General features: G+C 42.3%; 1 protein-coding gene across 2 annotated transcripts in view; it reads right to left on the bottom strand.

Moving 5' to 3' along the window:
* Positions 1 to 567: 567 nt before the first annotated feature.
* Positions 568 to 13,430, bottom strand: part of LOC106604502 (protocadherin-1) — a 384,701-nt gene continuing 371,838 nt past the window's right edge. For both annotated transcript variants that reach the window (XM_014199169.3, XM_014199168.3), the window contains exon 5: positions 568 to 7,079. In XM_014199169.3, the coding sequence (XP_014054644.1) occupies positions 6,664 to 7,079 (416 nt within the window). In that variant the 3' untranslated portion in view covers positions 568 to 6,663. The remainder of the gene's footprint in view (positions 7,080 to 13,430) is intronic.

Genomic DNA, 13,430 nt, shown 5'->3' with positions numbered 1-13,430 from the left:
AGCATAGATGAAAAGGAGGAGACAGGTTAAATAAGGATTTTTAAGCCTTGAGACAAGGATTGTGTATGTGTGCCATTTAGAAGATGAATGGGCAAGATAAAAGATCTAAGTGCTTTTGAACGAGGTATGGTAGTACGTGCCAGGCACACCGGTTTGAGTGTGTCATGAACTGCAATGCTGCTGGGTTTTTCATGCACAACAGTTTCCCATGTGTATTATGAATGTTCCACCACCCAAAGGACATCCAGCCAACTTGACACAACAGTGGGAAGCATTGGAGTCAATATGGGCCAGCATCCCAGTGGAACACTTTTGACACCTTGTAGAGTTCATGCCCTGATAAATTGAGGCTGTTCTGAGGGCAAACTCAATATTAGGAAGTTATTTGGTGCACTCAGTGTATATCCTCTACAATGACCACATCTACACTGAAGATCATGATCTATAATTAGATGTTATGATTGAACAAGTTTTGAATTTCTTTGAATACAATGCATGGTAATGATGTGAATGTATTCATTCCAGACAATACTCATACATACAGAACTGCAAAAAAAGGCAGACACATTTTTATTGAATGTATTTTATTGTAAAGCTATAAGGAAGGATAATTACAAGATATTGTTTCTTTGATTTGCTCAGCAAAAATAAAAGACCACATTTATTGTTCAAACATGCAGATACTGATCTTAACATAATAAAACTAATTAGGCTAAAAACAAACATAGAACCAGATTTCCTCAAAGCCACTATTTGCAATAAAGATAAAATAAAAATAAAAATGAAACAGTGTAAAAAGCCGTAAAGCCAGTGAGTAGTTACAGAAGAGGTTTTAGACAGAATCAGCATCCTCACCATTTCTGCACAAACCTGACCACTCACACCCTAACATACCCTAATGGGAAAAATATCTTACAATTTAGACTTGTCGTTGGATTTCACAATGTTTTTTTTCTTAATTTTTAAAAAAGCTACACTTGCATGTACATAAAACTGTACCAGAAAACAAGGCATCACAAGCATGTTTCCTATATATATTGTATATAACCAACAATTAGGCTACAAAGTTTGACTTTCTATAAAGACATAATTTAGCGGCAGCTGTTTATTCCTGTTTTCTTCTTCTCGTTTAGAAAGCTCGCCCGACCTTTTGGGGCTAGTTACCTAGAGGGGAGCGAGTTTCACTTTCTTCAGCTTTTGGGGTAAGAAAGGAATGAGGAACCCAATAACTGAATAACTCTACATGGCACAAAGTGAGATTGTTTCAAAATGAACTATTTTCTCAATAAGCTGTCATCTGCTTTGTTTCAGTTCCTTTAACTGATTTTGTGATTTTTTTATTCAAAGTTATGACAGTTACGTTTCCATGTCATAGCGTTTTGTGTGTTTCATTGTATTGTGAGTATGTTAGAGTTATGCTGTCATTAAGCACCCATCATTAAGGGAAACAGGAAACGTAGAACACAGTCTGCCTTGTGGAAATGCAGGACATATTTTACAAAGCCAAAAATCCAATGCCTCTGGTAAAAATAGCAAATACCATTTATATGTATATGTTTATAGCTGTGTTGTTTTTATTCTATTAATAAAACAACGTTGACAACAACAAAAATGTATATATTTATAAAATTGGCTTTTTCATGCTCTACTAAATCTCCTCATCAGGAACAACCAGCACCTACCTATGTCTTTGACCAGCCCCAGTTGATATTTGCACCTTGATTAACTGTGTCTTGTTTGTTCTGCTGGTATGATTTGACACCATAATGTGATGTGATTGGAGCTTTAACATAATTGATAGACCTTGGAGGTGGGCTTCGAATTGAACTGCCCACCCCAGTGATGTCATTATAATGGTTGGGTCCTATAAATGAGTGCTCAATGTCACTCCACATACCATTGACTGAGCCATTTTCAAAACACACACCTAAACGTCACACACTGGAAAGCAAAGTGATTTCAATTAGCACTCTAAACTCATTCTAGGTTGCTTTAATGAATACTTAGGAATCAAGATATATAGACCAACAAGGGAATCCCTTGATAACATTACGAGTACTGATCTACATTCCATTTTCTATTCACTATAATTAATATCCAACCATATTTATGAGCACACCCAATTCTCTGAATCTGTAAAATTGTCTCTTAAAAGCAAACCAGGTGGAATTATCATCATGATGAGGATTTGAAAAGTACTGAGCACAAAAACACAAAAGGGATGTGAAAAAGGTGTGCCAAATAATATCCCTTGTCATCCATGTTACGCCTATCTGCACTGACTGCATTCCATGTTTCACGGACCAGTTACTGTATAAGCCGATCCGTTGAGGTAAAGAGTTCTACATGCTTCATGAATTAAGGAATACAATTGAATAAAATGCACACACAAAGCAATAAACCAACCAAATCAACATAGGCATGCTTTGCCTCAGCATAAAATAGGATGCTGCTGCAGTGGTGCTAGACACACGTGCACACTCTCTCGTACGCATGCACGCGCACACACGCACACAGTCTTCTCCTGCCAGTATCTGTGACAGCTCCTCTCTAGGGATAAACTCCAGGTGATTCCCCTTGGAGAGAGTGAGAGTTTGTGAGACTGTCAGAAGAGTCCATAGAGCTTAGGTGGAGCCATCTTTTTACAGTATGCAGGCAGCACCTCTAAAGCTACAAATACAGAAAAAACACCTGTGTGCTACATACAAGCGTGTGCACACACACACACACACACACACACACACACACACACACACACACACACACACACACACACACACACACACACACATGCTCTCCTCATCCCCTCTCAAATTTCACCCTGTGTTCACATTGAGCCTCAAAGGTTAAAGGAAAGCAAATAGCATTGCATTTCAAAGGTCAGCTTCTCCACACCACCACAAAAAGCTGGGGTTAATTGGTGCCACATGACCTACCCCCTTCACAAATCATTTACTCTCACTCCATCTCTATCTCCATCTCCCTCCCCATTTGTTGTTCAAGGACCCCTCCTCCCCCTCCCCCTCCTCCCCCTCAGCCCTCTTCTCCTTCAGCCCTCTGTATATCAGCTATGTCAACTCAGAAGATGGAGCTCAGAAGGGCTTAGAGTCTATCCCTCTGGCGCTGGAGGTCCTGATCAGTCCATGGGTGGGCAAGGGAGGTTACCAGGGGACTAGAGGCCCTGTCAGGGAGAACCAGGGGACTAGAGGCCCTGTCAGGGAGAACCAGGGGACTAGAGGCCCTGTCGGGGAGAACCAGGGGACTAGAGGCCCTGTCAGGGAGAACCAGGGGACTAGAGGCCCTGTCGGGGAGAACCAGGGGACTAGAGGCCCTGTCAGGGAGAACCAGGGGACTAGAGGCCCTGTCGGGGAGAACCAGGGGACTAGAGGCCCTGTCAGGGAGAACCAGGGGACTAGAGGCCCTGTCAGAGAGAACCAGGGGACTAGAGGCCCTGTCAGGAAGAACCAGGGGACTAGAGGCCCTGTCAGAGAGAAAAAAATTGCTTGTTTGCTGTGAAGGAACACCACAGGGGAAACCAGTGACTTAATATCGGACCAGTGTTTGATCTATAAATTATCAAACAAGGACATGAAATCAATGTTGAGATATACTTTGAATGAACAGTTACTTGAGGTCCAAGATCCTTCTGTTACTGTGTATGGACCTTCCTGTGGAGTAGTCATTGGGAAGATTTGGTTGAACATTACTTTGTGTTCATTAGAATGAGTGATGATGAAAATTGTATTCATTAATTAATGTAATATATTGTACAATGTTGACATAGCCCAGTAGAACTGAAATACAGTTGATTTCAAACAGATTCAAAACAGATTCAATGCTGTCCACCGTTCCTTTCGTGCCTTATTTGTTCATGTAGCCTATCCCTTTATTATGTGGCTTTAAATAAAATACACGCTTTTTCAAAGGTCACAGGGATTGATTGTCACCATGATAGACCTATGACTGAGATTTTAAATGATACATTATTTACAATGATTAACCATTTAGTCACATTTATATCATGGTATGCATTGAAGCACGCACAATCAAGTCAGCCATGGACTTGTAGAATGTGAACTGTAATTCAAAGCACACTAGAAATGCATAAAAAAAAATGCAGTCTACGGTCAGATACAGGAACATAAGATACACATACTAGCCTGACCTTGTGACCTTAGCTTTTTGATGTCATGACCCTTAAATGACCACACCTGAATCATGTTTTGTATTCTAGCAAGCCATAACAACAACAATGTCTCTTTGAGTGTGTCCTGCGGTGGTGTTTATGTTGTGCGAGAGCTCCAGCTGTAGTGTTAGTAGTCTGGAGGTCTTTTTCACGCTCTCTTTTTTCTCCTCAATGCGTTTTCATTAGTCCAATCATGGCTGATGCTCATTGCCACAGGTGAAATCCCCATTACTGTCAGCAGTTATTATTATGAGACTCCAAATTAACTTCCAAACCGCCAGGACACCCTGCTCGGTTTTGAGATGTGGAAATGATCACTGCTAATGAACGATGCCTCCAGGTTCAATTAGAGCAATGCCTCTGCATGGCGGGGTTAGCGGGGTTAGCGCGCTAGTGTATAGGAGAGCTGTGAATCCTCCCCAACTCTACAACTACTACCACTGTCACACCACAGGACCAGGACAGCCTTTACCTCACCCACAGCAGGTCTCTAACAGACGTGCTACAGTGGGGAGCTGACTTGGAACAGCAGGTGATAAATACCATCAGTTTTCACAAAGATGACTACTAAATTGCCAAACTTAGAAACTAGAGATTGCAATATATGGGAGTTAGAGTTATGGAGTTCGTGCACCATGGAACGATACACCTTAATAAAAGCAAGCTGTTTCTTGTTGCTCTCCAACTGGATACCTGGTGTGAATTGATCCTTCGGTGAGACCTCAATCAAGGAGTTTGAGATTTGGGTGGCAAGGGATTGAAAATGCACAGCAGTAGACATTGACATCCCCTTCAGCCAACACATTTAACACCAGCACCATTTTTTTTCTCAAGTGTTTTTCTTTTGTCCAAGATCATAGTAAAGATGAGGAATACAAAGTCACACATTTGTACTGTAGCTTCACATGTTCAGTGATGTGTCACAGGTTATAAATCCTGCCAGTGTTACACTTGGTATTGTCCACCGGTGCATCATGGATAACACAACCAACCAACAAAGGTTCCACATCACTGTGAGATCTTAACAACAATGACTCAAAAAGGTACAGCTCTTATTGAAGCTCTTTACAGCCAAAGGAAAAAAATTGAATAAAATGCTTAAACTCATGTCCATTGTATTTACAGCTCTGTACATTGATAAAGACCTCTTGGCTGTGAAAAATGTGTTGAGGACTTTAATGTCTTATGTTGAGCAAAGGTTGGCAAAATGATCAGTCAGCTGTGTCCTCTTGAGTAGGAGCAGGACTTGCCTGATGACTCAAACTGAATTCTTCCGCTGCTCTATAGTTCGCTACATACTTCAGTCTGAGACTGCCATCATTGAAGTTGTTTGTGGTGTCGACTAAAATGAGGGGTGGTGTACAAAACAAAGTAATCAGTGATTGGATCATCTCTAACCAATCAGAGTATCAAAGCCAATGACGAATTTTCAAACTGCCGCTTTACCCACGTGTTCTGGCTCTGTCCCAACCCATTGGTCTCTGGGACCAATCAGAATGGCTAGAATGTTTATTTCCTCTTCTAGAAATCGTTGCGCAAGATACTCGGATCATGACTCATTGCGGAGAAGAAACTAACATCCGTGGGTGTGGTGTAGCATTTTGCCGGAGCAAGGAGTTTGGGTAGTCAGGCAAGAGAAACACCGCTCTAATTCTAATTATAAACTGGGTGGTTCCAGCCCTGAATGCTGATTGGCTGACAGCTGTGGTATATGAGACCGTATACCATGGGTACATTTATTGTACTGCTCTAATTACTTTAGTAACCAGTTTATAATAGCAATAAGGCACCTCAGGGGTTTGTGGTATATGGCCAATATACCACGGCTAATGGTTGTATCCAGGCACTCCGCGGTGCGTCGTGCAAATAACAGTCCTTAGCCATGGTATATTGGCCATATCCTACAACCCCGTGTGCCTTATTGCTTATTAATTTGAGGTCCCAGAGTTGAGACTGACACTCACTTCTAAAAAAAGGAAACAAAACAGAAAAACCGAAAGAACACCTAAAATAGATGACCTATCACTGTGTATTCATGTGTCTATTTTACAAGAACACTTTTCTACCCTCGTTGTTTTCAGTTCCAACGGAACTCCAACCGAAATCCATCGTCAAAAAAAATAACTTGAACACGCAACCATAACTAAATAGTCTCCAATTAAGTTATCACAATGTTTAAATGATAGTGTAGTTTACATTCTCTCAGTAGCATTTGCACTCGCCAAGTATCTTTTTCGTTTGGCTTTGACTGATTTGTACTCTTTATTTAATTAATAGGAGGTTTTGTGGATTCTAAAGCCTCATACGGTGGGAGGTGGTTATAAAAAGGAGGGTGGTGGTGGTGCTATGGCACTTCTCAGACGACATAGCAGCTAGGCACAGGGGCAGTGAGGGGGTAGGCTTGGGGGCATGGGGTCAGGAACAGTGGGCATACGGGTAAGGGTGAAGGTGGTGGGGTGGTGGCCACATCATCGCCCTCACAGGTAAATCTCTCTCTTGGAGCCCTGGTTGGTGGGTGTGGTGGCAGAGTGGTACTCGGCTGCCTGGCTCAGGGGGATCTCCTCGCAGCCTTTGCCGGAGTCGCTGCCCCCGGAGAAGGCACTGCTGTAAGGGGGAAGGAAGCGGATGTTAGCCACCTTGGAGCCTCCGCTGCCACCTCCACCACTCCCACGCTCTTCTGCCATGGGCTTGGGGCTGCCGTTAGCCATGAGGTGGTCCTGCCCCTCACTCTCCAGGTAAGGCACGAAGGTGGAGAGCTTGGGGGCGTTCTTGGTGGAGCTCTTACGATTGGGGGAGGGCTGTCCAGGCATCCAGCAGGCGTCGGAGTGGCCGAACTCGGTACACTCATGGGTGCAATTCCCAGTCATGGCCACATCAGGCAGAGGCCTGAGATCTGCAGACAAAAAGGGTATCGGAGTTAGTATAAGACAGCAAATGAGGAGGACACACACTAAAGAGGATCAGTCTTGGACAGTAGAGTTAGATGAGCACATGTGATAGCAGAAAAAACATTTATAATCAGTTTCATAAAGTGATCATCTTATTATGAAGGATAGCAATGAAAAGAAAGGACAGAACATATCATGTTTGTGAAACGGGACAACAGAGCCAACCGGTGTGGACTAATCCATCAACATCCTGTGTTTAACCAATCCAGCATAGAACTATTCAAATAAAATCTAATAAAATAAAATTGCATTTGTCACATGCTTCATAGACTAACAGTGAAATACTTACTTATGGGCCCTTCCCAAAAATGCAGAGGGAAAGAAAATTGAGAAATAATAGAAAAGTAATAACACGTAATAATAAAAGTAATAATAAATACAAAATGAGTAATGATAACTTGGCTATATACACGGGGTACCAGTACAGAGTTGATGTGCAGGGGTACGAGGCAGTTGAGTTAGATACAGTATGTACATATAGGTAAGGATAAAGTGTCTAGGCAACAGGATAGCAGCAGCATTTGTGAAAAAAAGTGTTGGGGTAGCTATTTGGTTAACTATTTAATAGTCTATGACTTGGCTGGCTGGAGTCTGACAATTATTTGAGCCTTCCTCTGACCTCTGGTATAGAGGTCCTAGATGACAGGGAGCTCGTCCCCGGTGATGTACTAGGCCGTACGCACTACCTTTTGTAGCGGTTGATGTCAAGCAGCTGCCATACCAATCGGTGATGCAGCCAGTCAAGATGCTCTCAATGGTGCAGCTGTAGAACTTTTTGAGGATCTGAGGGCCCATGCCAAGTCTTTTCATCCTCCTGATGGGGGAGAGGTGTTGTTGTGTCATGATAGATCCTTTGTGATGTGAACACTGAGGAACGTGAAGCTCTCGACCTGCTCTACTACAGCCCCGTCGATGTAAATGGGGGCTTGCTCGGCACTCCGTTTCCTGTAGTCCAAGATCAGCTCATTTGTCTCACTGACGTTGAGGGAGAGGTTGTTGTCCTGGCACCACACTGCCAAGTCTCTGACCTTCCGATAGGCTGTCTCATTGTCGTCGGTGATCAGGCCTACCACCATCGTGTCGTCAGCAAACTTAATGATGGTGTTGGAGTCGTGCGGGGCCACGCAGTCGTGGGTGAACAGGGAGGTTCAGTAAGCAATTCGTTGTTTTAGTTTCACAAGACAACTCATAATACTTAAATAAGAAAACTCATAATACACTAGATAAGAATCTAATATTCAGAGTCACAGTGCAAAAACTGCCAAGAACATTGCCTAATTTGATGTTTAACAGAGATGCAACAATATGTTTAACAGAGATGCAACCACATACCAGATAGTGGGTGTTGAGTGTGAAACAAGATTAAGGATATTTTAAGAAAAACACGCTCAAGGTTGACTAAAAGGGAATTATGTCGCGCAGTCAATTAAGGTGGAGTCAACAACACCACTACTGCTTTTTCACATAGAACAAATGGCATAATGAATGTTAATATAACACACAGACACCGCCTCTGCTACGGCTGTGTCACATTTAAAAAATCACAGCTTAATGGAAAAAGGTCAGCATCCCCGAGCGGAAATATCAATGCGTATGCAGAAAGTAACCTTTCTTCTGTGCGTGACATTAGATTATTATTTGATACTGCGGGGCGAGATAGGAGGGGGGAACAGGCTGTTCAGTTCTCTGGGGGAAGCGATTATTTCCCAAACTGCCTCTGCTTCATGCATAATTGAAATTCATTGCCCCTGTATTAAAGGAGCTACAGTGGGCTTTTCCTTACTTTTGGGGGGGAGGAGGGTATATGCTTTCGCATCCTTAGCTAGGTTTGGAGAATGCTGAGTAGTGACTGTGTGCATTTCTCCAAAATCTCACACTATGGCGGATTTTTGGGCTTCATAATGCTTACCCATTTCTCATGCAAAGCAAGGCACTTGGGAAAATACTGTTTGTGTAGCTAGATATATGCCAGAAAATCAATGCAGTTTTGGTTGTTTTCAAAATTATTTTATTTCAGCCTCTCTTCAACAGGTGGCCTAGATGCTGATCTCGGGTCAGTTTTGCATTTTCCCCGCTAATGGTTAAGGTTAGGATTGGGGAGGGGAATCTAATCCTAGACCTGTACCTAGGGGAAACGTCACCTAATCCCAGAGTAGTATTCATTTCTACAGCCTGAGATATTTAAGGAATAGTAAAAAAAAAAAAAAAAAGAGAAGACCAATCAGATCATGCCCCTACGTTCGAGAAACGCTAATCAGACAATTTAGTGAAGGCCCAGAGGGTCATGTTGCTCATAATCAAAAGCAGGAATTAATTGGCTTTTGTTTGAGGTTGTACTAATTGGCCGGCGTGGTGGGAGGAAATGGTTGGGCGGGGTGAGAAAGGGTAGTAAGGGTCCCTGGTATACTTAGGGAAGCTAAGATCATTGAAGGCTTCTCTAATAAGACCTTCCACTATTAAACATGGAGGTCGTCAGTCCTAATTTAAAACTCACTTCATGAAAGATAATATGAGCTTCGGTGTCAAGTAACCAGCAGTGTTGTCAGTGAACATTGTGTTGAAATCATCCGTTTTGGAGGAGTAATTGAACCCCTGTTTTAGAAACTTCCTCTAAGATTACTCCATACCTTCTTAGTGCACACACACACGCACACACTGAGACACACACACACACACACACACACACACACACACACACACACACACACACACACACACACACACAAACACACACACACACACACACACACACACACACACACACACACACACACACACACACACACACACACACACACACACACACACACACACACACACACACACACACACACACACACACACACACACTCTTCTGTGTCGATAAGGCCCAGCTGGCATGTTATCAAGGGAACTCCATATTCAACTGTCTTTAATAGAGAAGATTGTTCCTGCTGAACCTTCATCTAAGAGCCTTATCTTCATTTCCAGAGTTCCAGTTAACCCCCGGGACCCTCTCAAGCCATCTACGAGGGCCCCAAGAGAAGTCTCCTCCTCACAGCGCTCCATACACACTCGTCTGCCTCGGTCCCACTTCTCTGTCCAAACTAATTAGATTCCAAAGTCCCTGCTCTGGAAGATGTCGGCATAATAAAATGGAAATAATTTCCAGATGAGTATCTGACATTTTACGCTGTCGACCAGAGTAAAGAAAGGAGACATATTGGGCTCCCCCTCTTTCTGTGAGATATGCTAACAAGGAAATTCCTATCCTCAACTCCATTCAGCTCACCTTGGTTCGATCCAATGTACATAGAGAAACTATGCCTTTTTCTTTACAAAATTGTAATATGTTTAATTACCTTGAAGTCCAAATGTGTCCTTTACGGTTTAAAGAGGGAACAAGGGAGCCAGCAACTTTGTTCAATAAAAGTCTATGTTTAGGGCCCATCCCTATTCAAATGATAGCACACATATATACCAGCATGCACGCACTCACATATAACCATGCAAGCACATACACACAACTACATGGCGCCGACAGACATGGAAGCTCTGTTTTTAGCTCCTAAGCAACTTTGCAGTATTTTGTTTTTGTGTGTGTTATTTCTTACATTATTAGTCCAGAACATTGTTTGTGTTATTGCATACAGCCAACATTTGGGGGATATCAGAGCGGCAGTTACTCACCAGCATTACTACCAGAAATAAAACTTTCCCGAATTGGATCCTTTGTTCGTACCCCCCAGGGCAATTGAAATGATCCCAGAGGCTGTTCCAAGATGCTGCCAGCGGAGAAGAGGTATTCGGAGTGGACTTCTAGTTTGACTCAGGAGGTGTGCACAACATCCACTGCTTCAGAGTATATTACTCGCTAATGTTCAGTCACTGGACAATAAAGTAGATGAGCTCAGGGCAAGGATCTCCTGTTTCACTGAATTATGTCTCTCTGCGGATATACTGTCCCTGTCCATACAGCTAGCTGGGTTCTCAGTGCATCGCGCAGACAGGAATAAAGAACTCTCTGGGAAGAAGAAAGGTGGTGGTGCATGTTTCATGATTAACTACTCATGGTGTGATTGTGATAACGTACAGGAACTCAAGTCCTTTTGTTCACCCAACCTAGAATACCTCACAATCAAATGCTGACCGTATTACCTCCCAAGAGAATTCTCTTTGGTTACAGTCACAGCCGTGTATATTCCCCCTTAAGCCGATACCACGACTGCCCTCAAGGAACTACACTGGAAATCAATATCCTGAGACCACATGTATTGTAGCTGGGGATTTTAACAAAGCAAATTTGAGGAAAATGCTTCCAAAGTTCTATCAACACATTGCCTGTAGTACTCGTGCTTAAAAAACTCTCAAACATTGCCCCTCTCCTTTCCAGAATGGCTACAAGGCCCTCCTCCGCCCTCCCTTCGGCAAATCAGATCACGACTCCATTCTGCTCCTCCCTTCCTATAGGCAGAAACTCAAAACAGGAAGTACCTGTGCTAAGGTCTATTCAACACTGGTCTGACCAATCGGAATCCATGCTTCAAGGTGGTTTTGATCACGCGGACTGGGATATGTTCTGGGTTGCCTCTGAGAATAACATTGACGTATACATGGACACGGTGACTAACTTCCCCCGTCCAATAGGTCATTACAGACCAACTAACTTGCCACAGTCTTCTCTCCCTTTCCTTCCACTGTATCATACCCTCCCTCTCTTCCTTCTTCCCTTTCCCGGTTCCCTACCCATGCCACTGTTTCCACTCTGACCCCGTCTGCTTCTATGAAAACCTTGCTGAGTCTAATTAAACTTTGGGCAGATTAGAACTTTGCCTTGTCAGTCTTTATTCATGCTTAAACTTTTTGGGAAATTAAATTAGCCGGCTATTAATTAATCGACACGCTGCTTGGAAAGTGGATAGTGGAGAGAGAGAAGGGAAGATAGACGGGAAGGGGGTGAAAGTAGACTAGGAAAGAGAGGAGATGAGGAGAAGATGGAGGCCTGAGGAAAGGAGGAAATAACTTTTAGCAAGGAAAAAGAGAGAACAGAATAGGTTTGCAAATAACCTCTAAAAGTCTAAGCCGGTTTTAAGATGGTCATACTATGGATCATTTAGTATTTGATTTAGAATTTTAGGGACCCCTTTAGGTATCCCACAAAAATAAAAATAAATATTTGATAAAATATTGAATCTGGCCTTTACTACTATAACCCATAGAAACATTGAATAACGCATTCAGAAATTGCAAAAAAGACAATAAAAAATTGAATGATAAGGAATAAGGTTTTGAAGTGTCTGTCCTATATCTAGGAGATATAAGAAAGCTTAGGAAATATATATATATATATATATATATATATATATATATATATATATATATATATATATATATTTACACATATTTAAACCCTTATATTTTTTATTTCAAAACTACCTCGTAGAGAAAAACAGAGAACAACATCGTGTTCGTGAAAGACTCCCCTTTCTGTAGCGTGGTCAGACAAGTTGGCACATCAGCGTTACCGACTTCAGATGAATCCTGTGACACTTGTATGGGTTGTAAAGCAAAACGGAGAACACCATTCTGTTCGTGAGTGTCATAATAGTTTAACACCATAATAGCAACACCTTTGTAGCTTTGTCACTTTCCACCACAGATGCGAATGTGGTGGATTGAGAGGCAGCCCACACAACAACAAAAATTATATCTCTAGCTTAAACTGACAGATTTTGCTGGGGATGTTTTTATTATGTTACTTAAATTGATGCACGGGTGCATCAATAGACTCTTAAGGAATTAGAAACAAGGTATACTTTTTATTTTAAATAAATACAGGAGCCACTATTACCTGGCCTTGTCACTGTATCTGACATGTAACATTCTATAGCCAAAATGGCCGACAACACCTTACATCCTTCAAATCCCATTCTGGCGATATGCTCTGTCCACATATTACAATCACACAATCGAGGGTTTGGCAAATGAAAACCCCAACCGTTGGCACGCAAATCTAACAGTCATTTATTTCATGACACCTTTTCTTGAGGTAGGAACAAAACAACACATTACAAAATAATATTTTATTTTTTTTGCTGCACCTGCTGCCTTTGCTTGATAGAATTTTGGGTGCTCTATATACTCCTAGGTGCTTGTTTAATCCGTTCTGCGTTGCGCCGGCTGTGACATCAATTTATTGACTGACGTTTAAAATTAGTCCCAGTCGCCCTGATCCAAATCCATTTCCTACTAAGTCCTTGGTGTCTAACCAATGAAGGGGGAACGAGTCAATATGAGCATGTAGCCTTGGCGAAATA

The sequence above is a fragment of the Salmo salar genome, chromosome 05 (genome assembly GCF_965601325.2).
Source record: "Salmo salar chromosome 05, fSalSal1, whole genome shotgun sequence".
Classification (NCBI taxonomy): domain Eukaryota; kingdom Metazoa; phylum Chordata; class Actinopteri; order Salmoniformes; family Salmonidae; genus Salmo; species Salmo salar.
Note: the sequence above shows the minus strand (reverse complement) of the source record. Positions and strands in the feature narration are given on the sequence as shown.